At 45.5% G+C, this 27,844-nt stretch overlaps 1 protein-coding gene across 1 annotated transcript in view; it reads right to left on the reverse strand.

The window, feature by feature from the left end:
- Window positions 1–27,844, reverse strand: part of ANK1 (ankyrin 1) — a 77,475-nt gene that overhangs the window by 12,306 nt on the left and 37,325 nt on the right. Inside the window, exons 30-37 of the mRNA XM_058525286.1 lie at window positions 26,990–27,115; window positions 26,742–26,864; window positions 25,384–25,462; window positions 24,996–25,070; window positions 23,342–23,473; window positions 22,253–22,399; window positions 5,345–5,900; window positions 1,801–2,098 (exon numbers count right to left, since the gene is read on the reverse strand). Coding sequence (XP_058381269.1) covers window positions 1,801–2,098; window positions 5,345–5,900; window positions 22,253–22,399; window positions 23,342–23,473; window positions 24,996–25,070; window positions 25,384–25,462; window positions 26,742–26,864; window positions 26,990–27,115 — 1,536 coding nt within the window. The remainder of the gene's footprint in view (window positions 1–1,800; window positions 2,099–5,344; window positions 5,901–22,252; window positions 22,400–23,341; window positions 23,474–24,995; window positions 25,071–25,383; window positions 25,463–26,741; window positions 26,865–26,989; window positions 27,116–27,844) is intronic.

The following is a 27,844-nucleotide window of genomic DNA, read 5'->3' on the forward strand; positions in this document are numbered from 1 at the left end:
TGGGTGCCTTGCAATCTGTCACCCTAAATGGGCCTCGTTATCATCCCTGGGGGCCCATCAGATGATTAAGACAATGTCTCATCCACACCATCCAATCCTGTCCTAGGCCGAGGAGGTGTTAGGCGTGGCGGCCCACACACTCACTGCCACTGGGAAGCAGGAGATCGGGACTCTCCGGCCCTGACGTTTGCTCACTGTGTGACCCTGGAGAAGCCCTCAGCCTCTCTGGGCCTCAGTTCCCTCATTTATAAATGAAGCACTTGGCCCGTGTGACCTAGAAGGTTTCTCTCGTGATCCGTGGGGTGTCCTGCTTTTTTCCCAGTTCTCCCCTCACCAAGGCTGACTGCAGAGGGCGATGGAAAAGAATGCTCCTGAGGCCCTTCTCTCCCCCCAGGATTCCAGGGCGCAGACTGGTTAGGAGCGCCGGTGCTCTGGGCCGTGCGCCTGCTCCTGGGAGGAGAGGTGGGTGCCGAGGAACAGCCTGCAGCAAGGAATGCTGGGTGGGCTGGGGTTAAAAATGGACGCAGCCGCCTGTCCTGTCCCAGGCACATACTTGGCAGGGGAGCATTCTAAATAAAACCCTGTTTAATTCCTAGCAGCTTTTTACAGCCAGTAGCCCAGGACCATGTGGAGCCAACCTAGCCCTGGGGTCCTCAAAGGTGCCTGCCAGGGCTGCGGTTCAGATGGGGGAGGGCAGCGAAGAGAAGAAAGAAGCAGAGGAGAAGGAGAGGAGGAAATGGCTCTTGGATGAGGAAACGGGGCAGCCTGAACAGTAAGAAACCCAGTGAGACACAGCACACGTCGTTTATGCACACATCAAAAAGACGTACGCACAGAACAGCAAAGCAAATCTCATAAAAACGCCTACACTAAAAAGACACACATTAATAAGGTGTCTGGGATTTGCTTCAAAACAATATGGGGGGGAGGGAAGAGGGTACAGGTGAAACAAGACGGGCCACGAGTGGGTCACTGTGGAGCCTGGGTGGTGTGTACATGGAAAGTTAATGTGCTACCCTGTTTTTGTAATTATTTGCAATTTTTCATAATAAAAGATTTTTTTTTAAAAACACATTAAAATGGATATTTATGGGAATGGGGAGGGGCAAGAGAATGGGAATGGAGAGTGAAGACAAAAGCAGATAAATAAAATGAGTCAAGTAGAGCAAGCTGGAGGGGGGAGGGAGGAAGAGCGAGGACAAGGCTGGGCATCGGGAGAGGAGAGCAGGCTGGGGATGTTCTCCCCATGTCATCTTCTGTTCCACTTGGTGAGCCCGCCCACAGAGTCACAGAACTCCCCAGCCCAATGACCCTTGGCCATAATCCACCACACCTCAGTTACCAAAGAGGAAACCGCAGGGCTGAGGAGAGAGTGGCATGTCCATGGCCACGCAGACTGTGGTAGGACCAGAGGCAGCCTAACACCCAGTTCTCTCGGCTCTAAGCCTTTTCTAAAACATGATGAAAAAAGGAAACAAACAAATCCATGGCTTTGGAGTCCGCGAGACCTAACTCAAAGCCCACCTCTGACCCCGTGACCTTGGGCAAGTTGCTCATCCATCAGCTGCCAGTTGGGAGTAACAGCTGAGAGCCAGGGCAGGTGTGAGGGTGATGACAGCATAACTGCGGGCCCCTCCCTTCCCTCAGGAGAGATGGAGGAGGCAGAGAGGTAGACAGAGACCTTGTATCCTTACTTCTAGAGACAGTGACGTCACCACTACAATTTTTACAGAAAGGAAACATGCTAGGCTGCAGGCCTAGAGCCTCAGGCCTCAGCAGGCGCCTCCCTGCGGCTCTTACCTGTTCCATCTGGGAGAAGGTGCTCTCTGCCTCCTGTACCCATTCTTGGTGGCCTTGTTGTCTCTGTTCCCAGTCAGCCTGGGGGGTCTCAGCCTCAGCCTGCTCTATCTGCAAGTGCTCAGCTGCAGACACCAAGACCTTCTTATACTCCTGAGACCCACTTGGCTCCAGCCCTGTGACGGTGGTGACTGTTCTTGGGAATGAGTGTGGGCCTTGCATGTCCTCCTCTTGCCAAGAACCTTGTGCAGCATCTTGCAGGTATGAGACAATGGAGCCTTCCTCATCCCAGTCCTGTAGTCTGGGGTCCAGGAAGAGAGAAAGAACACCCAGTCACCCTTCAGTCTCTGCTCTCTCAGATACCCTCCACCTCCAGAGCGCTGGTGCATCCAGCACACTTCCTGTACTGCCCACTCGAGGGACGGGAGAGCATGAGCAAATCACACAGCTGGCTGCCCTGTCCAGAAAGGCACAAATGGTCCATCCATGCTGTCCAGGCCACTGTCCCCTCCCTTTGAGTGACGGCTCCCTACTCTGGGCTCCCGAGGCACTTGGCTCACACTGATGGTCCAGTCATCAGGGCTCCACGCCCATCATCTCACCCGCCTCCCCTCCTGCCCTCCAGGCACTCACACTCAACAGTCCTCATCTCAGCACTTATCTGACAAGGTTGTCACTCTCTCCCTGGAAATACGCTTTTCCATGGCTTCCAGGACACTATAGTTGCCCGGTTTAACCCCCTCCCTCTCTGGTCACTCCTCAGCATCCTTTGTTGGTTCCTCCTAATTTCTCTGACTTCTGAACACTGGAGCGCCCCAGGACTTGGTTCTCAGACCTCATCTCTATCTTCATCCACTTCCTAAGAGAGCTCATTCAACCCATGGCTTACACCCCATCTGTATGCTCCGCATGCCCAGATGCATGTCTCTAGCATCTCTTCCTGGAACTGCAGATGTGTATATCCTACTGCCTCCTCAGCATCTCTGCTTTGGACAATAGGCATCTCAAGGACAGCATGGTCAAATCCACACTTAGGATCTTCTCCCCAAACCTGTCCCGCCCAGTCTTCCCCAGTGTCGTAAATGCCACCTTCATCCCTCCAGCTGTCAGGTCAAGGATACCAGTGAACTCTTTGACTCTTCTCTCTCACACTCCACATCTTAGTCATCAGCAAACCCTTTTGGTTCTACTTTCAAAAGTATATCTTGGGGCCAGCCCCGTGGCTTAGCGGTTAAGTGTGCGCACTCCACTGCTGGCGGCCCGGCTTCGGATCCCGGGCGCCCACCGACACACCGCTTCTCCGGCCATGCTGAGGCTGCGTCCCACATACAGCAACTAGAAGGATGTGCAGCTATGACATACAACTATCTACTGGGGCTTTGGGGGAAAAAATAAATAAATAAAATAAAAAAAAAAAGTATATCTTGAACACAACCACTTCTCGCCACCACCACTGCTACCATCTGGGTCCACATCACCATCAACTCTTGCCCCCTAGCACATCCTCCTGCTTCTACCCCTGGCCACGTCAGGCTATTCTCCAGGCAGTTGCCAGATCACCTCACTCCTCCGTTCAAAACCCTCCAATGCTCCTCATCCAACCCAGTAAATGCCAAAGTCTTTCTAGGACCTAAAGGCCTGACGTGTCTGGCCCTATAACCTCCCTGACCTCATCTCCCTTGATCACACTGCTGAAGGCATGACCTTCTCACTGTTCCTTGACTGTGCCAGGCATGCTCTACCCAAGGCCTTTGCACTAGCTAGGGCCTCTGCTGGCTATCTCCCCTCAGGTATTCACCTGGCTCACCACCGAATTCCTTTAAATCTTTTCTCTAACATCACTCTCTCAGGCTGCCCCAGCCACCCTGTCTATAATTTCAACTACCCCCTCTTCACACACATACACACCTCCTATCCATCCCCTTTCTCTGCTTTAGTTTCCTTTTTAGCACTTATTATCCAGCATTTCTCTTTTAATTACTTTTATTTATTTTATCTTATTTATTGTCAGTTTCCCCACTACAATGTAAACTTCTTGCAGGTAGAGACTTTTGTCTGTTTTGTTCAATGCCATGTCCCCAGCACCCAGGCACTCTTCATACGTGGCTGGCACATAGTAGGCCCTCAGTGCATATTGTTGAGTGAGTGAATGACATTTTTCTATCCCCATTGGAAGCCTGACCAAGGTCACAGGGCCCAACTCTGTAACATACCAAGGCCCGGTACTCAAGCCTTCTGGTTTCCCATCTAGTGACCTTGCTGCCACTGGTGCCAAGGCCAGCACACAGCGAGCATGCGATCGATGCTGGTTGGACGCATGGCCACCACAGCTTGTTGGAAAACGGCCTCTCTCGCAGGAGTGCCAATATTTCACTTTGAATTCTCACAGGCTCAGTCTGTCCAATTCTCCCTGCCAACTAAACAATTTGTTTGGGAAGCTAAATGAATCCTCGCTGTCCCATCTTCTAAAAGACTTTCTTTTCCCTCCTACTATGGTACTCAGGCCACAGAGAGTGGACCCTGGGGCTTCTGAGCCAGCCTGAGGGGCAGCAGTATAGGAAAAGGAAATGAGAACAGATGTCCCACTGCGTGGCCCGACCTGAGCTCCTTGGATGGCCACAGCCTCCTGGGAGCACATGAACCACCTCCTTGCTTTAGGGAAAATCTAGGAAGCACAGCAATATGAGGAAAGGGCCACTGTCACTCACTTCCTGTGCCAGTCCAGGAAGGCCAAAGTGACACCCATCACATGTCTGTGTCCTTTCCCTCTCCCCCGCAAGCCTCCTCTGTACTCAGCACAGCACGGGGGGTGTGGTGGGGGTCCACCGCAGGGCCGTGAGTCGGGCTGTGGCCTGAGGACTCCCAGTGTCTGCAGAGATGCCCAAGGCCCTGCCGTCCGAACCACCAACGCTGCTCCCCCGTTGCCAGCGCAGGACCAGCCTTCTCCTCACAGGGAGCTTGGTGAGGAGTTAGCCAGGAGAACAACCAGCTCTCAACAGCTGAGAGCTATGTCCCATCCCCGATAAGCCTCACTCTTTCAAGGGGGTAAAATAGAAAGGGCACCATTATCAGCTCTGTCACAAGCAGGCTGTGACTGCACAAATAACTTCCCTGGGCCCTGGTGCTCCAGGTTTCTAAATATGGTCTTCAACAGTCAGCACGCAATAGCCATAGGGGCCTGCCTGGAACACCTACTCCAGCTAGAGACGTGGTTTCACCAAGCTTTATAGTCTCTTTCCCAAGCATGCTCTCCCCTGTCCCAATGCCCTCAGCCTCTCTCCTGCCGGCCACACCCAGGGGGTGTCTTGGGGAGGTACTGGCCTTCGCAGAGCACAGCTCCTCTCTCACATGGCAGAGGCCTGAGTGCGGCTGGGCAGCTTCACAGGCAAGCTGGCGCCATACATGAATTTATGTGCTCTGGGGCATTTAGAACACAGGGTCAGTCAGCAGCATCACCTAAGAACCCTCTGTGCTCCTTGCCACGCACACTCTCACCGGGAAGCCCAGGGAGACAAAAGGCCTCCCGCTGTGGCGGCCCAGCCCTTACCTGTCCTGGCTCGTCTCCATCACCCGACTCATGGTGGGCGATTCTGTGATGTGGGCTTGCACCGTCTGCTGGCCTGAAACAAGAGACACTTCATTCTCTGAGTCCTGCCCTGCACCTGTTGAGTCCTCCTGCCTCTTATGACCTGGCAGCTTCTCTTCTGACCTCTGACCATCCTCCTGGTCAAACAAATCGATAAGGCTATTTGTGGCATCTGAATCCACTGTGTTGTCCTCCACACCGTCCACAGAGCCCAGCAGGTGGCCCTGGAGTTGCTTGGGGAGCGTGTCCTGCGGCTTCCACTCGTGGCCGGTGGCATCAGAGTCCTCGGCCTTGCTGCACTCCAGAGAGGAGTCCTCAGCAGTGACCAGGGAGGGTGTGAGGCCCGGGGACCACAGCTGCATGTCAGACATCTCCAGCATGGTGTCATGCTCCGTGGCCGCCAAGGGGATGTCTATGAGGGCCACTTCGTTCCAGTACTGGTCTGCACGCAGAGGAGAGGGAAGCGCGTAGTGCAGGGAGGCAGGGGACAGCAGCTCGTCCTGCAGCGAGGAGTAACCTGGATGGGCAGACAGAGGGCAACATGCTCCAGAAGCGATTTTTGTCACACACGCTTACGTGCAAGTCCACGCACACGCACACAGGCACAGCCATTGATACGCATGCACATTCCGGGCAAGGGGCTTTCCAAGCTCAAAGTCCAATGCTCAGGCCTTGTGGCTGCTGCCCGGGCACCTGGGCAAGAGAAACAAGGCTCTGAGTTGGGTGGGGGGCAGCCAGGAAGTGGGGTGAAAAGGAGGGCTCCTTTGCTAGATGACAAAGAGAAGAGACTGGAATTCTTTGTTATCCAGTTCAGAGCGCTAGATCAAGAAGACTTGATCCAAAGGACTTGTGCTCCAACCTGTCTCGAATCGGATGAGAGTCCCACTTCTCGATGGCTGGGCAGAAAGAAATGTTGCTCTTTCTTTGCACAAAACTTTAGCACAGTCCTTGGAGTCTCTATTAGGAACGTACCTTAAAGGGAGGGAACAGCCCCGAGAACCAGGGTCTGTAACCAAGCTGCCTTGGAGGGTCTAATGGGGCACACTGAACCCCGGTGCAGCGGTCAAATGGGAAACCTTTTGATTTGGGATGAAGCAATTTTTCCTCAAGTTGCGGAACGGTTCCAGAAACTCTGAATGACCTAAGGTGGTACACGTGAGTTTTCTAAGGGTTCAAAATGGCGCCAGGTCAGAGGGCACCAGGAGGGGCTAGGCCCACCTGCCACTTCGGGACTCTGCCTGGAGCTAGTCATCCCAGCTCCAGGTCAGCAGTGACCTGCTGGACTGAAGCCAGCTAGCTCAGACCCAGTGCTTGGCCCTGGGGGCAGCACAGCCTGTTCATACGTCTGTTCCTTGTTGCCTGGCCCAGCCTTGCGTCCCTGCTCATTTCCTGCCTGGCTCTGGCATTGGCTCTCTGATGTTCAGAAGTGACCAGGAACCTGAGTGAGTAGCACATGGAAGTGCGTGAGGAATTTGTATGCGAGTTGAATGGGCTGTGTTCTGTCAGGTGGCTCCTCTGCTCTCCTCTAGCCAGGAGTGAGGGTCCCTGCGACAGGAGAAAGAGGGCCTCTGACTCCCCTTCAGAGCAGGTGCCAATCTGTGGGTGGGAGGAGAGGCTAGAAGACAAGAGTCTCCATTTGGCTGAGCTTGTCTGGGGAGCTGGGGAGCAGGTGTGTGCCTACAACCTCTGAGGACCCAGCAGAGCCACAGGAGGACCTTGGGTAGGGTGGGGCTGCCCCCTGCAGGGTCTCTACGACCTTCCTGCCATCCAGAGAGGCCTCTAGCCTAGTGTCCAGACTTTATCCTGCCATTTATCCCTCGCCACCTGCATCCAGCTTTTCTTTAGGATCAGCCTTTCTTGCAGCCAAACAGGCTCCCCTCATTCCCAGCTCTGGGCCTCAGCTCCTGCTCGCCCATCTCTTCTCTACTTGACAATACTATCTCCAGTTATCCTCATTCACTCACTCATTCAACCAAAAAACATTGAGGTCTGATGACATGCCAAATACCATGCTAAAGTGTTGGGGATTACAGACAGACACACACAAAAACAAGACACATTCTCTTTGTCCTCTTTTTCATGATGGTTTCCCAACGACTTCAGCTCACCTTGATTTCCCCCATCTTTGAACTTGTCCTGTGTTCCCTCACTAAGCTGGTTCATGGAACTGTACACTCTTTGAGGGCAGGGATGGTGTCTACCTTTTCCTCCCACTTGCCTAGGACAGGATTGGGAATCCAGTGGCCCCAATGACTACTGCGGAGCTCTGCAGAGGTGTGAGGGAGACACAGGATGGACATAGGAACAGATAGCCTCACCCATATTTAGTAAAACCACAATTGCTAATGATTACCTGTGTGCTCAATATGCAAGGAACCATGCTACGTGCTGGACACATTCTCTCTCTTAACTTTCCAGGGAGAGTTTTCCTCCTCACTGATCTCTACAAGGCTACATGGTTCCAGCTCCCAAAACTAGGAGGAGGAGGGAGAGACCGTGAGGTGGTGGGGTGGCTGGGGGGTAGGGTTGTGCAGTGGCAGAGACTAAGGCAATCCCATTTCAGTTCTGGCTAAACTAGGAGGAACAAGGAGGAGGTGGGAGAGTAGGAGAAATGGGTGGGTCAAATTTTACCACGATATTAACACCAAGTCATTGTATGTGAGACTTTGACCTAAGGAACTGCAAACCAGGGGCAATGGCCTTCAATCCTCCAAAAAACCTCTCCAGATATATGGGAGCAGAACATTTTAGAGTCACGTGATTATTTTTCTTATTATTATTCTTGAAAGCATTATTATGTTATTGCCATTACTAATTGAGCACCTATTTTGTGAAAAACATATCCAACATGTTATTTTTAATTGTTATAACAACCCTACAAGAGAAGTAGAATTATTCCTACTTTATAGATTAAGAAACTAGAGGTTTAGCAACTCACTTAAGGCACACAGTAAGAGCGGTCTTTTCACTAGATTTTGCCATTAACATCTTTTAAAGATAGTTTTATTAAGGTATAGTTGACATACAATAAATGCACATATTTAAAGTAGATAATGTGATAAGTTCTGACGCAGGTATACACCCATGAAACCATCACCACAATGACAAGATGAAACATTCATCATCCCTGAAAAGTTTCCTCATGCTCCTTTGTAATCCTTCCTTCTGCCACTCCATTCTCAGGTAGCCACTCATCTGTTTTCTACATTAGTTTGCACTTCCTAGAATTTTATATAAATGGAATTATACAGTGTGTACTCCTTTTTGTCTGGCTTCTTTCACTCAGCCTAACTATTTGGGTTTCATCCATGTTGTTGCATGTGTCAATAATTCATCCCTTGTTATTGCTGAGTTGTAGTCCATTGGATGGATATGCTACAGTTTGTTTATCCATTTGCCTGCTAATGGACATTTGAATTGCTTCCAGTTTGAAGATGGAACAAATAAAGCTGCTTGTCTATTTGGATGTATGCTTTCTTTTCTTTTCTTTGGGTAAATACCTCAATGCGGAATGGCTGGATCATATGGTAGATATATGTGTAACTTCTTAAGAAACAACCAAAATGTTTTCCAAAGTATTTCCCTAATGACTAATGATGTTGAGCATCTTTTCATGTGCTTATTTGCCATCGGTATATCTTCTGGGTTATGTGTCTGTTCAAATCTTTTGCCCATTGTAAAAACTGGGTTGTTTATTTGCTTATTATTGAGTTTTGAGAGTTCCTTATATATTCTGGATACAAGTCCTACGTCAGATGATTATTTGCCAATATTTTCTCCCAACCTGTGGCTTGTTTTTTCATTTTCTTAACAGTGTATTTTGAAGAGCAGAAATTTCTAATTTTGATGAAGTCCTACTTATCAATTTTTCCTTTTATGGATTGTGCTGTTGGTGTGTATCTAAAAAGTCTTTGCCTTACCCAAGGTCTCTATGGTTTTCTTTTATGTTTTCTTCTAGAAGTTTTTATATTAGGTTTTACATTTAATCTATGATCCATTTTGAGTTAATTTTTGTATACGATGCAAGGTACGAATCTAAGTTCATTTTTGCATATGAATATCCACACCATTTGTCGTAAAGATTATTCTTTCTCCACTGAATTGCCTTTGCACATTTGTTGAAAATCAGTTGTTCATATATATGTGATTCTATTTCTGGACTCTATTCTGTTCCACTGATTTATCCATCTTTATGACAATACCACACTTTGATTACCGAAGCTTTGTAATAAATCTTGAAGTCAGGTAGTGTAAGTCCTCCAACTTTGTTCATTTTCAAAGTTATTTGGGATAGTCTAGGTCCTTTCCAAATGAAATTTAGAACCACTTTAGAAAATCCCAGTAGAAAAAGCCTACTGGGATTTTGATTGAGATTGCATCAAATATATAGATCATTTTAGGGAGAAGTGACAACAATAGCAAGTCTTCTGACTTATTAACAAGATTTATCTCTACATTTATTTAGATCTTCTTTAATTCCTCTTGGTAATGTTTTGTAGTTTTTGATGTATAAGTCTTTCACATTTTTTATCAGATTTATCTCCAAGTACTTCAATTTTTTCAATGCTATTATAAATGGTATTCTTTTTAAAATTTCAATTTATAATCGCTCATTGATAGAATATAGAAATTCAAATGATTTTTATATATTGAAATTGTATCCTGCAACCTTACTAAACTCATTTATTAATCACTCTTTGTAGATTCCATTGGGTTTTTTATATAGGCAATCTTGTTGTCTGTGAATAAAGACAGTTTACTCATTCCTTTCCAATCTGGTTGCCTTTTACTGCTCTTACTTGCCTTACTGTACTGGCTAGCACCTCTCATACGATGTTGAACAGAAGCAGTGAGAGTAGACATCATTGTCTCGTTACTGAACTTAGAGGCAAAGCATTCAATTTTTCACCATTAAGTGTAATGTTAGCTTTAGGTTGTTTGTAGATGCCCTTTACAAGGCTGAATGAATTCCTTCCTATTCCTACTTTGCTGAGGGTTTTTATCAGGAATGGCTGTTGGATTTGTCAAATACTTTTTCTGCATCTATTGTGATGATCATATGATTTTTCTTTGTAGTTTGTTAATATGATAAATTATATTGATTTATGATTTCTGTTCTTTTAAATTTCTTAAGGTGTGTTTTATGGCCCAGAATATAAAATGTTTCATGTGAGCTTGAGAAGAATATGTCTTCTCCTGTTGTTGGATGAAGTAGTCTATAGATGTCAGTTATATCCAGTTGATTGACATGTTGTTAAGTTCTACTATGTCCTTACTGATTTTCTCTCTGCTGTCTCTGTCCATTTCTAACAGAGGGGTGCTGCAGTCTCCAACTATACAGTGGATTCACCTGTTTCTCCTTGCAGTTCTATCAGTTTTTGCCTCACATAGTTTGATGCTTTGTTGTTAGGCACACACATGTGGAGGATTGTTAAGTCTTCTTAGAGAATTGACCCTTCTATCACTACACAATGCCCTTCTTTATCCCTAATAACTTCTCTTGCTTTGAAGTCTGCTCTGTCTGAAAAGAATATAGCTTCTCCTGCTTTCTTTTCATCAGTGTTAGCATGGTGCATTTTTCTACATCCATTTACTTTTGTACTTTTGTATTTATCTTTATATTTAAAGGGGTTTAATGTAGACAACATATAGTTGGATTGGTTTTTTGATCCACTCTGACAATCTCTGTCTTTTAATTGGTGCATTTAGACCATTGACAAAGTGATTACTGATAAAGTTGGATTAATATCTACCATATTTGTTACTGTATTCTATTTGCCCTTGTTCTTTGTTCCTATTTTTGCCCTCCACTCTTTTTTTGCCTTTTGTGGCTTTAATTGAGCATTTTACATAATTCCATTTTCTCTCCTTTCTTAGCATATTAATTATGCTTTTTTTTAACTTTTTCTGTTGGTTGCCCTAGAGTTTGCCATATACATTTACAACTAACACAAGTCCATTTTCAAATAACACTATACCACTTCATGGATAGTGTGAGTACCTTATAATAACAAAATAATCTAATTTCTCCCTCCTGTCCCTTCCATCATTGCTGTCTGCTGTCATTCATCATTCATTTCACTTATATATAAGCATACATAAATATATGTATGTGTGCGTGTGTGTGTGTGTGTGTGTGTGTGTGTATACAGACGGTCCCTAACTTAATGATGGTTCAGTTTACGATTTTTCAACTTTATGATGGTGGACTCCGGCATGAGAGTTCAATTTATTGTTGAATTGCACAACTCTGAGATGAGGTCAGCTTTGGGATTCATCTTACTTCAAAGATTTACTGAAGGATGAATATGTCTACATTGTAATGGACTGTTTCTTTTTTTCCTTTTGAAATACACACACACACTTAAATAAATCATCTTGTGAAATAACACTGTGCGTGTGTGTGTGTGTGTGTGTGTGTGAAGGTTTCTCTTGCTTTAAAAACATATTTGAAAACTTGTCCTTGTTTCACTTCTTACTCAATGCATTTTCTACTTAATGATATTTTCAACTTATAATGGGTTTATTGGGACATAACCCCATCATAAGTTGAGGAAGATCTGTATATACATGCATATATATGCATAAGGTATATACATAAGCATGAATAATTGAATACATTGTTGCTATTATTTTTTTGAACAAACTGTTACCCTATAGACCAATTAAGAATAAGAGAAAAGTTTCTATCTTCACTTAATCTTTCTTTCATGCTCATCCTTACTTTATGTAGATCCAAGTTTCTGACATATTATTTGCCTTCTCTCTAAAGAACTACTTTTAACACTTCTTGCAAGGCAGATCTGCTGGCAAAAAATTCCCTCAGTTTTTGTTTGTCTGAGAAACTCTTTATTTCTCCTTTACTTTTGAAGGTAATTTTGCAGGATACAGAATTCTAGATTGGTGTTTTTTTTCTCTCAACACTTTACATATGTCACTCCACCTTTTTGTTTGCAGGGCTTCTGAAGAGAAGTTGGATGTAATTCTTATCTTTGTTCTTCTATAGGTAAGGTGTTTTTTCCCTCTGGTTTATTTCAGGATTTTTTTCTTTATCTTTGATTTTCTGCAGTTTGAAAATCGCCTAGGTGTAGTTTTTTGACATTTATCCTACTTGGTGTTTTCTGAGCTTTCTGGATCTCAGAAAGTTGGTGAGTTGGTGTCTGACATTAATCTGGAGGAAATTCTCAGTCATTATTGTTTCAAATATTTCTTTTTTTTTCTTTCTTCTCTATCTGGTATTCCCATTATGTGTATGTTACACCTTTTGTAGTTGTCCCACATTCCTTCGATATTCTATTCTGTTTTTTCTTTGGTCTTTGTTCTCTTTGCTTTTCTGTTTTGGAGACTTCTGTTGAGATATCTTCAAGCTCAGAGTTTCTTTTCTCGGCTGTGTCCAGTCTACCAGTAAGCCCATCAAAGGCATTCTTCATTTTTGTTAAAGTATCTTTGAATTCTAGCACTTCTTTTTTTTTCCCTAAGAATTTCCACTGCTCTGCTTACATTGCCCATCTCTTCTTACATGCTGTCTACTTTGTCCATCAGAGCCCTCAGCATATTAATCATAGTTGTTTGAAATTCCCAGTCTGATAATTCCAACATCCCTGCCATGTCTTGCTTAGAGCATGCTTGCTCTCTCTTCAAACTGTGTTTTTTGCCTTTTGGTATGTCTTGCAATTTTTCCTTGATAGCCAGACATAATGTACTGGGTAAAAGGAACTACTGTAAATAGACCTTCAGTGATGCAGTGATGAGGTGTGGGGAGACAGGAAGTGTTATATAGTCCTATGATTAGATCTCAGTCTTTTAGTGAGCCTGTGCCTCTGGACTGTGAACTTCACAAGTGTTTTAAATTTATTTTCCTCTACCTCAGATGGGAAAAAATGGCTAGAGTGAGCTGGAGTTGGGTATTTCCCTTCCTCCAGATCAGTTAGGTTCTGATAATACCCCTAGCATGTTAAGCACTAGTTAACTAATTCCCCCTGAGGGCAGACCTTGTTAAGAAGAACAGAGCGCCCTGGCATATTTCAATAGTTCCGTTTCTCCTCGCCTTGCTGGAAGCACGAGGGGATTTTTCTCTGATATCTACTGTGGGAACCAGGTCGAACTCCTGGAAGTAAATCTCACAAAATTGTGAGGGCCTCCTATGCCTGGGTCCCCCTGGAGTTTTTAACTCTCAAAATTGTCCACACTGAGCCTCCAGCAATTTTTCAATTACAGTTCTGGTTTTCCAAGCTGGCGCTGGTTCCTGAGGTGGTTTCTACTCATGAGTCTCTGTCCCACTAAATTGATAGTCTGTGTATTCACCTGTCAGAGTCTCCAATTTTGGGGGCAGTGGTTTGCCCCGTGTCTTCCCCTCTCTTACAGATCCTAGAAGAGTTGTTGATTTTTCAGTCTGTTCAGGTTTTAACTTGTTAGGACAGAGGGATGACTTCCAAGCTCCTTACATGCAGAATCACATACTGATTTATTTTAGAATGTTAAATCACCCTTGCATTCCTTGGATAAACCTCATTTGGTCCTGATGTATTATCCTTTTTATATAGTGTTGGATTTACTTTGAAAAAATTGTTTAAATTTTTTGTATAAATATTCATAAAGGGTATTGTTCTATAGTTTTCTTGTAATTTCCTTTTTCCCCAATATCAGGGTAATGCTGGCCTTATAGAATGACTGGGAAGTATTATGTCTTTTCTAATTTTCTAAACGAATTATTTCTTCCTTAAACGTTTGGTAGAACTCACCAGTGAAGCCATCTAGGCTTGGAATTTTCTTTGTGGGAATGTTTTTAAGCATAAATTTAATTTCTTTAATATATATAGAGCCATTCAAGTTATCTATTTCTTCCTATGTGAGCTTTGATAGTTTGTGTCTTTCAAAGAATTTGTCAATTTCATCTACGCTTTCAAATTTAGTGGCATAAAATTGCAGTAATATTCCCTTATTATCCTTTTACTACCTTTAGAATCTTCAGTGATGTTACCTGTCTTATTCCCGATATTGGTAATTTTCGTCTTTGCTCTCTTTTTCTTGATCAGTCTGGCTAGAAGTTTATCAATTTTATCTATCTTTTCAGAGAACCAGCTTTTGATTTTATTGATTGTATCTAGTTTTATTTCTGTTTTCAATTTCAGTGATTTCCACTCTGTTCTTTATTATTTTCTTTCTTGTACGTACTCTGGGTTTAACTTTCTTCTTCTTTTTCTAATATCTTAAGGTGGAAGCTGAGATCATTGACTTGAGAACGTTTCTTTTTTCTAATGTGGACATTTAGTGCTATAGATTTCCCTCTAAGTACTGCTTTATTGGAATCCCATAAATTTTGATATCTCATGTTTTTATTTTCATTCAATTCAAAATACTTTCTAAGTTCCCTTTTACTCTCTTCTTTGACCCATGGGTTATTTAGAAGTGTATTATTTAGTTTCCAAATATTTGAAATTTTCCAGATATTTTTCTGTTATTGATTTCTAATTTAATTACACTGTGGTCAGAGAATATACTTTTTATGACTTGAATCATTTTAAGTTTGAGACTTGCTTTATGGTTTAGAACATGGTCTATGTTGGTATAAGTTCCAGGTGTGATTGAAAAGAATGTACATTGTGCTGTTATTGGGTCAGGTTGGATGATAGTGTTGTTCAAATCTTCTATATATTTACTGACTTTTCTATTTGTTCTATCAATTATCAAGACAGGGTACTGAAATCTCCCACTATAACCGTAGTTTTGTCTATTTCTCATTGCAGTTTTCTCAGTTTTTGCTTCATATATTTTAAAGCTATATTACTAGATGCATAAACATTTTGGATTGTTTGCCCTCTTGATGAACTACTTATCATTACGAAATTATTTTCTTCATTCCTGGTAATATTCTCTATTCTAAAATCTACTTGTCTGATATTAATATAAACACTCCAGTTTTCTTTTGATTAGCATTAGCACAGTTTATCTTTCCTCATCCTTTTACTTTTAAGGAATTTGTGTTTTTATATTTGAAGGGCATCTCTTACATATATAGTTGAGATTTAGCAATCTAGCTAGTCTGACCATCTCTGCTTTTTAATTGGGGTATTTAGACCATTTACATTTAATGAGATTATTATGGTTAGGTTTAAATCTATCAATCATCTACTAATTTCTACTTTTTTATTTGTCCTATCTGTTCTTTGTTTTATTTTTCCTCTTTTTATGCCTTCTTTTGGATTAATTGAAATTAATTATGATTCTATGTGATCTATTTTGATGGATTATTAGCTATAATTCTTTATTATTTTAGTAGTTGCTTTAGGGTTTATAGAACACATCCTTAACCTACCACAGTCTACTTTGAAGTGATATTATAGTACTTGGCATATAGTATAAGAACCTTATAATAATATACTTCTATTTTTCCCTCTAGACTTTTTCGACTTTTGTACTATTGTTGTCATATATTTTACTTTTACAAATGTTACAAACCCAACATTACACTGTTGTTATTTTTGTTTAAACAGTCAGTTATCTTTTAAAGAGATTTAAATAATGAGAAAATAATGTAACTAATGAGAAAATTATGTATTTTTCCTTGCATTTAACATTTTTGGCATTATTCATTCCTTCATGTAAATCTATATTTCTGTCTAGTATCATTTTCCTTTGGCCTGAAGGCCTTTTTTTTTTTTCAACATTGCTTGTAGCATGGGTCTTCTGGTGATGAATTCTTTCAGCTTTTGTATGTCTGGAAAAGTCTATATTTGCCTTCATTTTTGAAAGTTATTTTTCTGGGTATAGAATTCTAGGTTACTTTAGAGACGTTCTTCTTTAAAGATGTGGTCTACTTGAAAAATGTTGCTCCACTGTCTTCTCACTTGCATTGTTTCCAACGAGAAATCTGATGTCATCCTTATCTTTGTTCCTTTGTACATAACATGTCTTTTTTTGCTTTGGCTGCTTTTTTAAGACTTTTTCTATTATTGGTTTTGACCAATTTGTTTAAAATGTGCCTTGGCATAGTTGCTTTCACATTTCTTTTGCATGTTGTTCACTGAACTTCTTCGATCTGTGTATTTATAGTTTTCATCAAATTTGGAAAATTTTCAGCCATTATTTCTTTAAATACTTTTTCACCCCATTCTCTGTTGGGAATTCTAATTTCACAAATATAAAGCTGCTTGAAATTACCCCATAGCTCACCGATGCTTTTTAAAAATTTTCTTTTCTTCCGTGTTTCATTTTGGAGTTTCTATTGCTATGTTGTCAAGATCACTAATCTTTTCTTCTTTAATATCTAATGTCTAATCCCATCCAGTGGATTTTTTTTTTTTGCTGACGAAGTTTCGCCCTGACATCCATTGCCGATATTCCTCTTCTTTTGCTTGAGGAAGATTAGCCCTCAGCAAACATCTGTGCCAATATTCCTCCTTTTTTTGTACGTGGGTCACTGCCACAGCATGGCTGGTGAGTGGAGTAGGTCATCCAGGATCTGAACCCACAAACCCGGGCTGCCCAAGCGGAGCACACAGAACTTTAACCAATTGGCCACGGGGCCAGGCCCCCATCCAGGGTATTTTTCATCGTACATATTACAGTTTCATCTCCAAAAGATTGGTTTGGGCCTTTTAAAAATATCTTCCATGTCTTTACTTAACTTTTCAAACATCTGAAATACAGTTATAATAACTGTGTCACCATTCTTGCCTGCTAATTCATCTGTGTCAGTTTTGGGTCAGTTTCAATTGATTGATTTTTCTCCTCATTATGGGTCATGTTTTCCTGCCTCTTTGTATGGCTGGTAATCTTTAATTGGATGTCAGACATTGTGAAGTTTATCTTGTTGGGTGCTGGATATTTCTGAATTCTTATAAATATTCTTGAGCTTTGTTCTGTTATGCAGTAAAGTTACTTGGAAACAGTAACAGTTTGATCCTTCTGAGTTTTGCTTTCAAGGTTGACTAGGCAGGGCTGGAGCACTGCTCAAGCTAGGGATAATTATTCTCCATTTCTGAGATAGGACTCTTCCTTGTTCCCTATGCAATGTCTGTGAATGATCAGTCCAACTGTTGGGAACAGCTGATTAATACTCAACCAAAACTTGTAGGGGACCCTCTAAAGATCCCCAGAGTTCTCTATCTATGCAGCTGTCTCTGCCCTGGTACTCTATCTTGGGAACTCTAGTGCCCTGGTCTATCCGGACTCTCTGCCACTCCTCCTCAAACCAGGGAGTCTTCTTGGATTTCTCTTCCCTATGCCATGACCTAGAAACTCTTCCGAGACAGTAATCCAGGCAATTGTAGGGTTCACCTCATTTATTTCCCATGTATCATGGATCACTGTCCTTTGCTGCCTGATGTCCAATGGCTTGAAAACTGTTGTTTCATATATTTGTCCATTTTTTAGTTATTTCAAGCAGGAGTTCAGTCCCTGTTACCTCATCTTGGCCAGAAATAGAATGGATCTTAAAAAGCCCCTTGAGTAAGGCCCAATGAACATTCTGACACTCCTGGGAATCTCTGTAAGACTTGATAAGCACTGGGAAATGGTAACCCTACTGAATACAGAACACCTGAGGCTCATTCTTGGGTATCCTTTGTGACTCTTCCACCTTGAAACTTCCATGTTGTTCACTTTAATGGAATTTCACCCAAATGAAAATGTGTCTGTGAAGAGAACTCATGCACACCCTCTCCCAGGACTTCCTGCCTTGTGTTTACCCTAGAGCCCCTCCCCTGGTAACGGTATTTAGGGGCTGTGCCTCACTGTTCCCTCTCAGTCTCCAGAGGACCCCACTGATCCTTCCACAAGTTTGGATCTGAGGCTGTAGGTGGCCATACTCAGTGTAGGTGGCGATTACTGTTAAGTCGGAGCAATGCTCACTAAGGCCTGAGTACATCCTCATGAGGACCATCTCACAAGGTTTGAGGTGGACCAGACCATTAAAAGGTCTGCTGAAACTAGAAGGATGTGCAACTATGACATACAACTATCCACTGGGGCTTTGGGGAAAAAAAGGAGGAGGATTGGCAATAGATGTTAGCTCAGAGCCGGTCTTCCTCAGCAAAAAGAGGAGGATTAGCATGGATGTTAGCTCAGGGCTGATCTTCCTTACCAAAAAAAAAAAAAAAAAAAAAGGTCTGCTGAGTCCCTTAGGTTAAGTTTCAGAACTCTTATGTGGCCCTGCCATCCCTGGGTCACCAACTCATCCCTCAGTCTAGAGGTCTCTCCTCTGGGCTTGCATTTTGGGGAAATCAGGTAAAAGGCAACCATACATACTGCTTTGGGGCAGAGCACAGACCAAAAAGCAGAGCACAGACCAGGAGTCCCCCCCAGGTCTCTCTTGGTCTTGGGTTATCCCACTGGATCTCTGCTAACCCACATAATGATTACTCTACTAAATTAATGTCAGTAGCAAGCTAGACAAGAGTGGACAGACAACCTGGCCTCAGAGAGAAGCCACAGAAGCCACATTTCACTAACTGTATTCATTAAGAGTCGATAGAAATAAAATGCATTTATTTCTAAGTAGACATTAATATGTGTCAAGTTTACCAAACCAAATGCAGCTGACAAGTATGGGTGTGGGATGCCTATTTTTTCCTTTCATATGAGAAATCTGTTTTATTTTTAGGAACGTGCTATTTCTTTGCTTTATAGGTAATTTTTTTCTTCACGTTTACTGCCCAAGGGCTCGAGGTAGTCCCCTCCTGTGCAGGGGAAGCAAACTTTTGACTTAAACCTCCTTCTGCTCTGGCCAGTCCAGGTGCGTATGGCAAGAGAAGCCAGCAAGGAAGGAAAACAGACCTCAGGTTCTATTTTCCTGACACCACAGAGCAACCAATCACTGCCCTTAGTCCCTATGGCTTCAAAAGGAAGCTCACACATGCAGAGAAACGAGGTAAAGCACAAAGGAGGCAGGGTATGACTGTCACCATTAGCACAGAGGGCTGGGGTAGCCCTGGGACAAGCCATCATCGCCCCTGCCCAGGAGAAAGCCAGAGAAACCACAGGAGGCTGTATCTCCCCACTCTTCTACCTCTGATTCCCCCTGCTCCTTCTTTCCGGGCCAAAAGTGCACCCAGATGTGGGATGGTCTTCCTGGGACAGGGAAAAGGGCAGGAAAAAACACAGGAGCCTATTCTGGTGCCCAGAAAGGCGGAAGGGACTGAGCCGGGTGTCTCTGAGTGGGAGAAGCATGCAGGCAGGGCACACGGCCTGTGGCTATCAGGAGCCCTGCTGGAGGAGGGGCTCAGGAGGGGCTGATGAGGCTGGACAAAGAAGCCAGGAAACACAGAAGCATTCAATTTGTGACCGTCTACAATCAACAAAGCCAAGAGAGGAATCCTTTAAAGTTAGATCATGTGACTCTTTAGCTCCAAGCCTCCAATGGCTTTCCATCTCACTCCAAGTACAACTTTATGTCCTTAGGATAGTCTGTAAGAGCCGGCTGCCTGTGCCCTCTGACATCCACTCCTGCCCTTTCTTCCTCCCTCCCTCTGCCCAGCCCCTAAAGGCCTCACTGTTTTGTGGACACACCAGGCACACCCCCTCTGGGCCACAGCATGGCTGTATGCTTGTCTGATGCCCTCTCCTCATGTTCACATAACTTGTTCCCACATCTCCTTCCAGCCTTTGTCAAAATGCTTCCCACTCCCACTCCACTATTCAATCCCCCACCCCAGCACTCTGATCGCACTTACTCGAGTCTATTTTTTTTCCACACCATTCTTGTAACCTGCTAGCACATTAGATAAGTCACCTACATGTCAAGCTATTGTCTGACTCTCCAAACAGGAGGGACGCTCCAGGAAAGCACAGTTGTGGCTTTTTTTGTCTATTTGACTCCTGCTTTATCTTCCCTGCCTAGACAGCCCCTGGCATGTAGAAGGTATTCAAAAAATATTTGTCAAATGAGCTGACCCACTGAAACAGTGCCCTTCTCACCAGTCCTGGAGCATATACACACCCAGTCCACACAGGGGTTTAGAACTCTCTTTAGGCCTTAGAGTCTCTAGGCCTGACCAGGGCTGTGAGTCCTGTGGCCACTGGGAGACGTTCATAAGTGCCTGGGTCTGTAACTGCCCTTTTTCCTTTTTTTTAATTTTATTGTGTTCAGAACACTTAACATGGGATCTCGTCTTCTGACAGATTTTTAATTGTTATAACTGCCTTGTTTATTCTCATGTAATTCTATTAGCCTGTTGTCCTGTAGGTACATAACTGGGGTACGAAAACCCAAAACTCGCTGATTTGACTTGATTGAAGCAGTGCTGGGCATGTTAAGAAACCCAACAGGTGATCAGTTACACACAAGAAAGGAGAAGCGCTGTCACATGGATTTCCCACAGTCGGCAGCTGTCCTCCACGGCCCTCCCTTCTTCCCTCTGGGAAAGGGGCTGGTCTACCGAGCTGTCCCTGCAATGCTCCAACCAGGTCCCCCGAGCAACGTGGCTGGGACACTGTTTTGGAGCCCTTCACGCTGATCTGAAGAGTGAGCAGTGTGCAGTATGCAGCCTTCCCCGGAGCCAGACAACACCCCGTGCACACACGCACACACATGCCTTCGCACACAGTGTGAGACGCATGGAGGGGAAGGGCTGGGGTCTCTCAGGACATGCATTTGTGGAGGCTGACGGCTCTTGGACACCTGGCCGAGGTGGAGACAGTGGAGATGGGCAGTGTGAGAGAATGAGTGGACTAGAGGTCCAGATGAGGTCAGAGGCAGAAGAGAGAGGTGACTGGACGTGATCAACAGACGAGCCCTGCACCCAGTGACACCACATGGCATGTTTCAGGAGACACAGGACACAGGAGAGAGGCACGGGGAGGGGCTCGGCATGCACAGGCTCCACCTGGTGGAAGGAGGCCCCGCGCCCAGCCCAGCCTGGAGCTTACCCGTTCGTGGCGTGTGCACCATGCCACAGGTGCCACACACGTGTGCGTGGCTGGGGACGGCCGTTAAACTAGGAGCTTGGGGAGGATAAAAAGTGTGCTGCAGCTGTCAGGGTGACATATTAGGCGCCAGAGGAAGACAGTTCATGGAATTAAATTTTTTTTCAAGGTCTGCAAGGAATCTTAGGGATCTAATCCAACTTGCCGATTTCAAAGAAGAGAAGCTGGCTCAGCTGCACGTGGAGTCAAGAAGAAAGAAGGGCCTAGAGCCCTGGCCTCCAGCTCCCACCAAGGGTGGGGCCTCTGCTCTGTTTCTATGCCCACTGGTTAGAGAGCGGGCAGACAAAGCAGAGGCTGAAGGGTCCCCGGCCCCTGCTCCGTCACGCAGCTGGCTACTTCCACTGCTGCTTCAAGGAAAGTGCTCCTCAAGAGGCAGCAGTGGGTTTGCTGAGGGCAAAAGTCAGGGCCCCCCAGGGGCCTGGTCACACTGCAGGCTCCGTGCCATGCTGAACCACATCAAAGAGTGAGGGGAAAGAGAGGGGGTGAGAAAAAAGGGAGAGAGAGAAAAGGAGAGACCAGACTCAAAGAAAAGTAACCCGCTTAGCCTCACAGAAGGGGTGGCAATAGGACTTTTAAAATACCATCTGGCTAATCCACATCAGGTCTTGGGCTAGAATCTCCATGCCCTTTGCTTCTCAACCATTGACTGTTTTACAGATGGGGACACTGAAGCCCCAACAGGGCCTCGTGCAGAGCTACAGAGAGCCTTTGCAACAGGTGGGTGAGGAGCCCCTGTCTGCTCAGACTCAGCTCTTCCCACTCCTGCACCAGGCCCCGTGGCTGATGGGAGCCTCTCTGCATGGAGTGCGCACCACTCTCTCTCTCACCTCTGCTCTCACCACCACCGGGAGGGAGACCACCAGGAGATGGTCTCATGAAGTGTCACGTGCTGGCGCCTGGAAGGCAGGGCACAGCTCAGCCCCACCTCCTGCCCAAGACACTCACCATTCATCTGGGAGGGAGATGACGAGTAGTCGCGGTCCGCGTGCCGCCGGTCCGGTCTCAGATTGCGGCTCTGTCGGCCAGAGCCCTCCAGCATGTTCACGATCTCGCTCCGGTCAATGTTCCGCAGGGCTGTGTACAGATTCTCCACTGTTGGGGGAGAAGGAGAGAAGGGCGCTTGTGAAAGGAATTCTAACTACTGTAGAGCAGGGCGAGAATGTCGTGTGGGCTCTGAAAATTAGGCCAGGAGGAAAATGGGAGAAGAGAGGAGATTTATTTTTTCAGAACGTGGAGGCCTCCCTCTTTTGTCAGAGTCAAAACAAATCTGCCTCTTTGGAGAACACTGTTTCCCTCCAACAGATTGTCTCTAGACACTAACAGTGGCCAATTTCACAACATGGAAAGACGTTTTTTTGTAATCAAAGAGGAATACTACAAGAAAATGAGGGTGAGAAGGATTGGACTCTGTCCTTTTGAAATCCTCAGTCCTTGCTTGTTGATCTGAGATGCAAATATAAACAATTTCTTCTCTGTGTTTTTGCGTATGGAAATTGGTGAGGAGGAGTTGAAAAGAGTAAGACAAATCTTCCCTCCAGGATGGAGAAAAAGATGTTCCTGGGAGAACAGAACTGCATCAGACAGGATTCGCCCCCGTGTTCTGTCCTGAGAGGACAGTCCTCACTTGTGTGAGAAATTCACAGGAAGGTCCATACCCTAAACATACGCTGTCATCTAGGGGTCCTGTGCAATGGTTATCCTAATCTCTGAGGACGGGAAGAAGACGGAGGCCAAGATTCTCGGTAGTCTCTTCTGGCAGGATTGTCTAGAAGACCCAGTGACCCTGAGAGGTGCGTGTGTATTTGTATCCATGTGCGTGTGCACGTGTGTGTGTGTGTGTGTGAGAGAGAGAGAGAGACAGACAGACAGACAGAGACAGAGAAAGACAGAGAGACAGAGACAGAGAGTGACAAACAGATTCGTTCCAAAGCCCAACATCACAAATGGAATTTGAAGGAAGAACTACTTTGGTGAAGAGTAGGTCCTGGCACAGCTTTGGGAAATAGAAGGCTTCCTCAGCTTAATGGTACTGACTCTTTGCATTTTCGCCTTCACGCATGACCCAGAGGTTCAACAAGGCTACACTCTGCTCCAACAAGGAGTTGGGGTTTTCCACGCGGATCCTGTTGATGTCTTCCACGCTGAACTGCAGCTCCCGAGCCAACTCTGCAAGCAAAGAACCAAGACTAGGTGTGAGCCTAGCCAGAGCTCGGCCCCAGCTCCCACAGTGGGCACTGTGGGGAGGACCGGAAGGTAAAGAACAGTCTCTCTTTGGATTTGGTCTTCCTTCTTACCACGAAATACCTGGTGAAATGCAGACACCTACATTTTTGCATCCCCAGAAAATGGGGCAGGAGTAGCAGTTCCCAGTAAATAGGTATTGAATGAATGAACGAATGTCCTCTCTTTCTCTCATCACTTCAAACATGAGACAATGAGACTGAGCCTCTCAGCAAGGTTAGCACTTACCCAAGGCCACAGAACAAGCTGGTGCCAGAGCCAGGAGAGGGGCTGGGCTTGCTGGTGCCCACGCCAGCGCTGTCTGTACTGCACCAGGACACCACTTACTTTCCACCAAGGAGCAAGTATAACGGAAATGCATTTCTGTGTTTATGTTTCTTCAGGGAAAGGCATTATTTACATTTGAAATGAAAATACAAGCTCCCATCTAAATGCAAGGCCATAACACAGAATGTTAGCTTTCTCCCTCCCAGTATCTTCATTGTTATTTCTTACAGGTGCTTTAGAAGGGAGAACAGCATCAGAGTCTAATTTCAAGGATGAGGAGGACCGGAGGAGAATCAGGATGTGCGTGTGCAGGACACATATAACCAAGAAGCAGCAGGAGACATTCCTTTTTGGGTTAAAGAATGAACTGTCCCTGAACTTCTGTTGTGAACTTTGTGTCATGCTGGCTTTCAGCAAGTTATTGCTAAGGTTTCAGAGTTTGTCTGAAGCCCTCTCTGTAGGGTGATGGAGTGAAGGCAGTCCATTCACATAAAAACTAACAAAAAAAAGGAGAGGAAGGAAGGAGAATTAAGTTACAGGGCCTGAGACTGAGTAAAACACGAGCTCTCCCTTTCTCTCGCCCACCGCCTCACTTCAGAGATCTCCCCTTCCTGGTGACGGCACTTCTGGCAGACTTCAGCAACAGCCAGAGCGGGTAAATGAAACATTTTGAGACTTTCCCTTTTCTTCACTCCTTTCCCCCCCAAGAGCCAGCCTTTGAGGACAGGCAATGAGCAGCATATGGGGAGCAGGGGACAGGCAGTCAGGAGGCAGGTTTTTTGTTGGTGTTTTTTATCTGTTCACTGGTTTTTCTGGGCTCTGCCACTAACTAGCTACACAACTAAAGTCACTCTATTTAGCTGGATCTCAGTTTTCCCATCTGTAAAATGAGGTGAACTAGATCAATTCTAAGGTATTTTGTACTGTCAAAAGTTGATTCTTTCTTACAGAGGAAAACCAGACAGACATGGAGGAGGGAGGGAGCCCCACCTTTTTCCATTGGCACCCGAAGGTGTTGCTTGGGTGACAGACCTATCCAAGACCATCACCAATAGGATACACAATGAAGAGTCAAAACAAGTTTAGAAATGCCTTCATCAGTTGTTCATTAGTGGGGAGGAAGTGGAGACGTAGGTGTAGACAGGCAAAGTGCTTTTCTACCTCAAATTCCTCAACTCACCTGCCCAGCTGAAGCCAAGGTGTTCTGATATGATAGCCATCTTCATATCTGCTCGGTCTGTCCCACTGAGGAAGCCTGGGGAGAAGCAATGGATTTCATTTAGTTACCTTGGCGGGACACAGAACCAATCCCTGCCTTGGTGGGGAAGTAAATGACCTCGGGTGGATGCTTAGTCACGTGGCAGACCTCAGTGTACACCGGACTGATTGCTTAACCTGTACGGGTCAGGTGGAGACCCAAGCCAAAGGCTCCACACGCTGTGTTTATAATGGGCTGAGTAAATCACGTCGACGCAGAGCCCTTGTCAGGGTGAGGGAAGGTGACCTCACACCCTCCTTGGAAAGGGAGGGAGCCCACAGCATCACAAAGAGGGTTACAAGTCTTATACCGGGTGATGATTCACTGAGAATGCTGTATCTCAGGGCCAGCGGCGTCAAAGTCCTTCTCCTGTCGTCAGCTCCGCTCCCCTGCAGAAGAAAGACCAAGAAAAGGGTGCTTTGGGTTTCCAGCTACCTCCCTTCTTGGAGAAGGGGATTTGAGCCTGCAGGCCGAGGGGTGGGGAATGATGTTGTCCTGGCAAACAGTACGTAGCTCCACTTCTTTGGATCCTCAACACAAAGAGTGGAAGTGTGGGAAGGGGTGGGGGTGAGGGGAGCTGATGAAACTCACATACTTTATTCATCATCATAATAAGGATAAACTCACGTGGCCTTATCACACGCCAGGCCCCGCTTACTGTTCACAACAACCTAGGAGGTAGGTACTATTACCATTCCCATCTCATCAATGGGGAAACTGAGGCATAGAGGGTTGAATAACTTGCCCAAGGTCACTCAGCTAAGAAGTGGTGGAGTAGGGTTTGCATTTTAAAAAACCAAGATTTTCTTTCTGGATTCCTTTCTGCTCAAGACTCGTTTTTGATGCTGGGCCAACGCTTAACACCCCAGCCCGGTGGAAAAGCACCCAGAGGCTTGCTCCAGGCTGCAGGAAATCCTCTTTTGAAAGAGAAGTTGGTTCACCCTCATCCCCAGACAGAAAAGAGGAATTGAGCCACAGACGTATGAACGGAACCTTGCTTCTTTTCCAGTTTGGCATGAAAGGCTGATGATTCAAACAACAACAGCAAAACAACACCAACAAAAACATGGAGACATGTGAGCCCTCCAGAGTCCCTGTTAATAGGTGGTGACCCTGATACTCTTACAGGTATTGATAAATGAACATACTTGGTCAAGACGCCTTTGCTGAGCTCAAAACCCTGGGTGTTTGCAGTGGCTGAGACCCAGGGTTCCCTTCTCTGAGGGTCTGGCACCCTGGGGAAGATAAGCAAGTACATGAAAAAGAGGCCCCAAAAAAGCTATCAAATGGCTGGGAAACCTTGAGCAACCTGACGCCCAGTTCCAAGCCTCAGATAAGCCGTGCCGGGTGGACGCCTTTCAGGCTCTTTCTAACCTTCTAGAAGGAACATCCTAGAGAGCTCAGGGCCCACAGCATGAACATGCATCTCACCATCTGACACTGACACCTTGTTCCTGAGCTTTGCAGAAAGGGCCAGGGCATGCTCTCCCTGCCAGGCCACAGCCATACGTCCAGAGGAGAGCGAGGAGCCTTTCTGTGCCTTGGGGAATTCAAAGGCAGCTTTTCAACAGGAGGAAGCCCTCTGGAAGCACTCAACCTGGGGTCTGTTTTGGGACCTCCTCAGGGGAAGCCACCCGGGCCGAGGCCCCTCAGCAGGAGGCAGCTCACCTTGGTGCAGGGAGGAGGCATGGTGATGTTCAAGTGGCAGAGAACGTGCTGGGTGTCCTCGTACTTCATCGCCTTGCGCAGAAATGACAAGGACCCTCCTGGTTCTCGACTGCTGTCCCTCACCTAAATTCAGACAACAGGAAGATTCAGGGGGCCTTTCTACAGGCCACCAGGCTGGTTGGCTTAGAGCTTCCTGCCTCCCAAACTTTCTAGACCCAGGCGAGATGTCAGCAAGAGGATGCCAGCACCTTTACGGGTATGGCCAAATGGTTCTCCCGGAAAGACTGGAATTGGAAACTCCGCTGCCGGGCAGCTTTTTTGATGGGTACCAGGTTCCCAGAGAGTTCTGCAAAAAGGGGCATTCCTTCCAAAACCTGTAGGAAGGAAAAAGCAAATACAGCTGAGAGAAATGCCCAGATGTCCTATCTGGCTTTCAGCTTAGGTTTTTCCTTCCCCACAACACACCCTCTCTATGGCACGAGGCCCAGGGCACGTGCTCTAAGAAATCGTACTACTTGTTTTGGAAAAGGTTTTATTTCCAAGGTCATGCTTCCTTACTTCAAAGGATTTTATAATAAGCAGGAATCTTCCCTGCATAGTTGATCAGGGTTGCTATCAGAGTATTCTAGAACTCCACTAGGATAGCATAATATGGCTTCTGAATAAAACCTGGTTACACCTGTCCAAAAATGTTTCGTTTATGAGACGTGCTATAAGCACCATGTTATATTTTAATCTCACTCATAATATAAGGATCCCTATGATGCTTTCAACTGAGAAGTTACCATGAACCCATCTGACAGTTGAGGAAATTGAGGCCCAAACAGAACAACTGCTTTGCCTAGTTAGTGCAGGGCTCCAGACTTCCAGCCTGTGCTCTTTCTTCTAGGCCTGCAGCCCCCAAAGAAGGCTCAGCACAGGCTCCACGGCCAAACAATTGGGAAGGTCCTGGCTGATTACACATCTTGACTGGAGTGAGTGTCCTGCGATCAGTGACAGGTTCAAATCTGGCCCCTGTCTCTTCACTCCTCACATATTTGTGCAGCCCTGTCCCCTGCTTCCTCCTCTGGGCGATACCGAAACCCTGGCTAGCAGGGAAAAGC

The sequence above is a fragment of the Diceros bicornis genome, chromosome 29, assembly GCF_020826845.1.
Source record: "Diceros bicornis minor isolate mBicDic1 chromosome 29, mDicBic1.mat.cur, whole genome shotgun sequence".
In the NCBI taxonomy this organism is placed as follows: domain Eukaryota; kingdom Metazoa; phylum Chordata; class Mammalia; order Perissodactyla; family Rhinocerotidae; genus Diceros; species Diceros bicornis.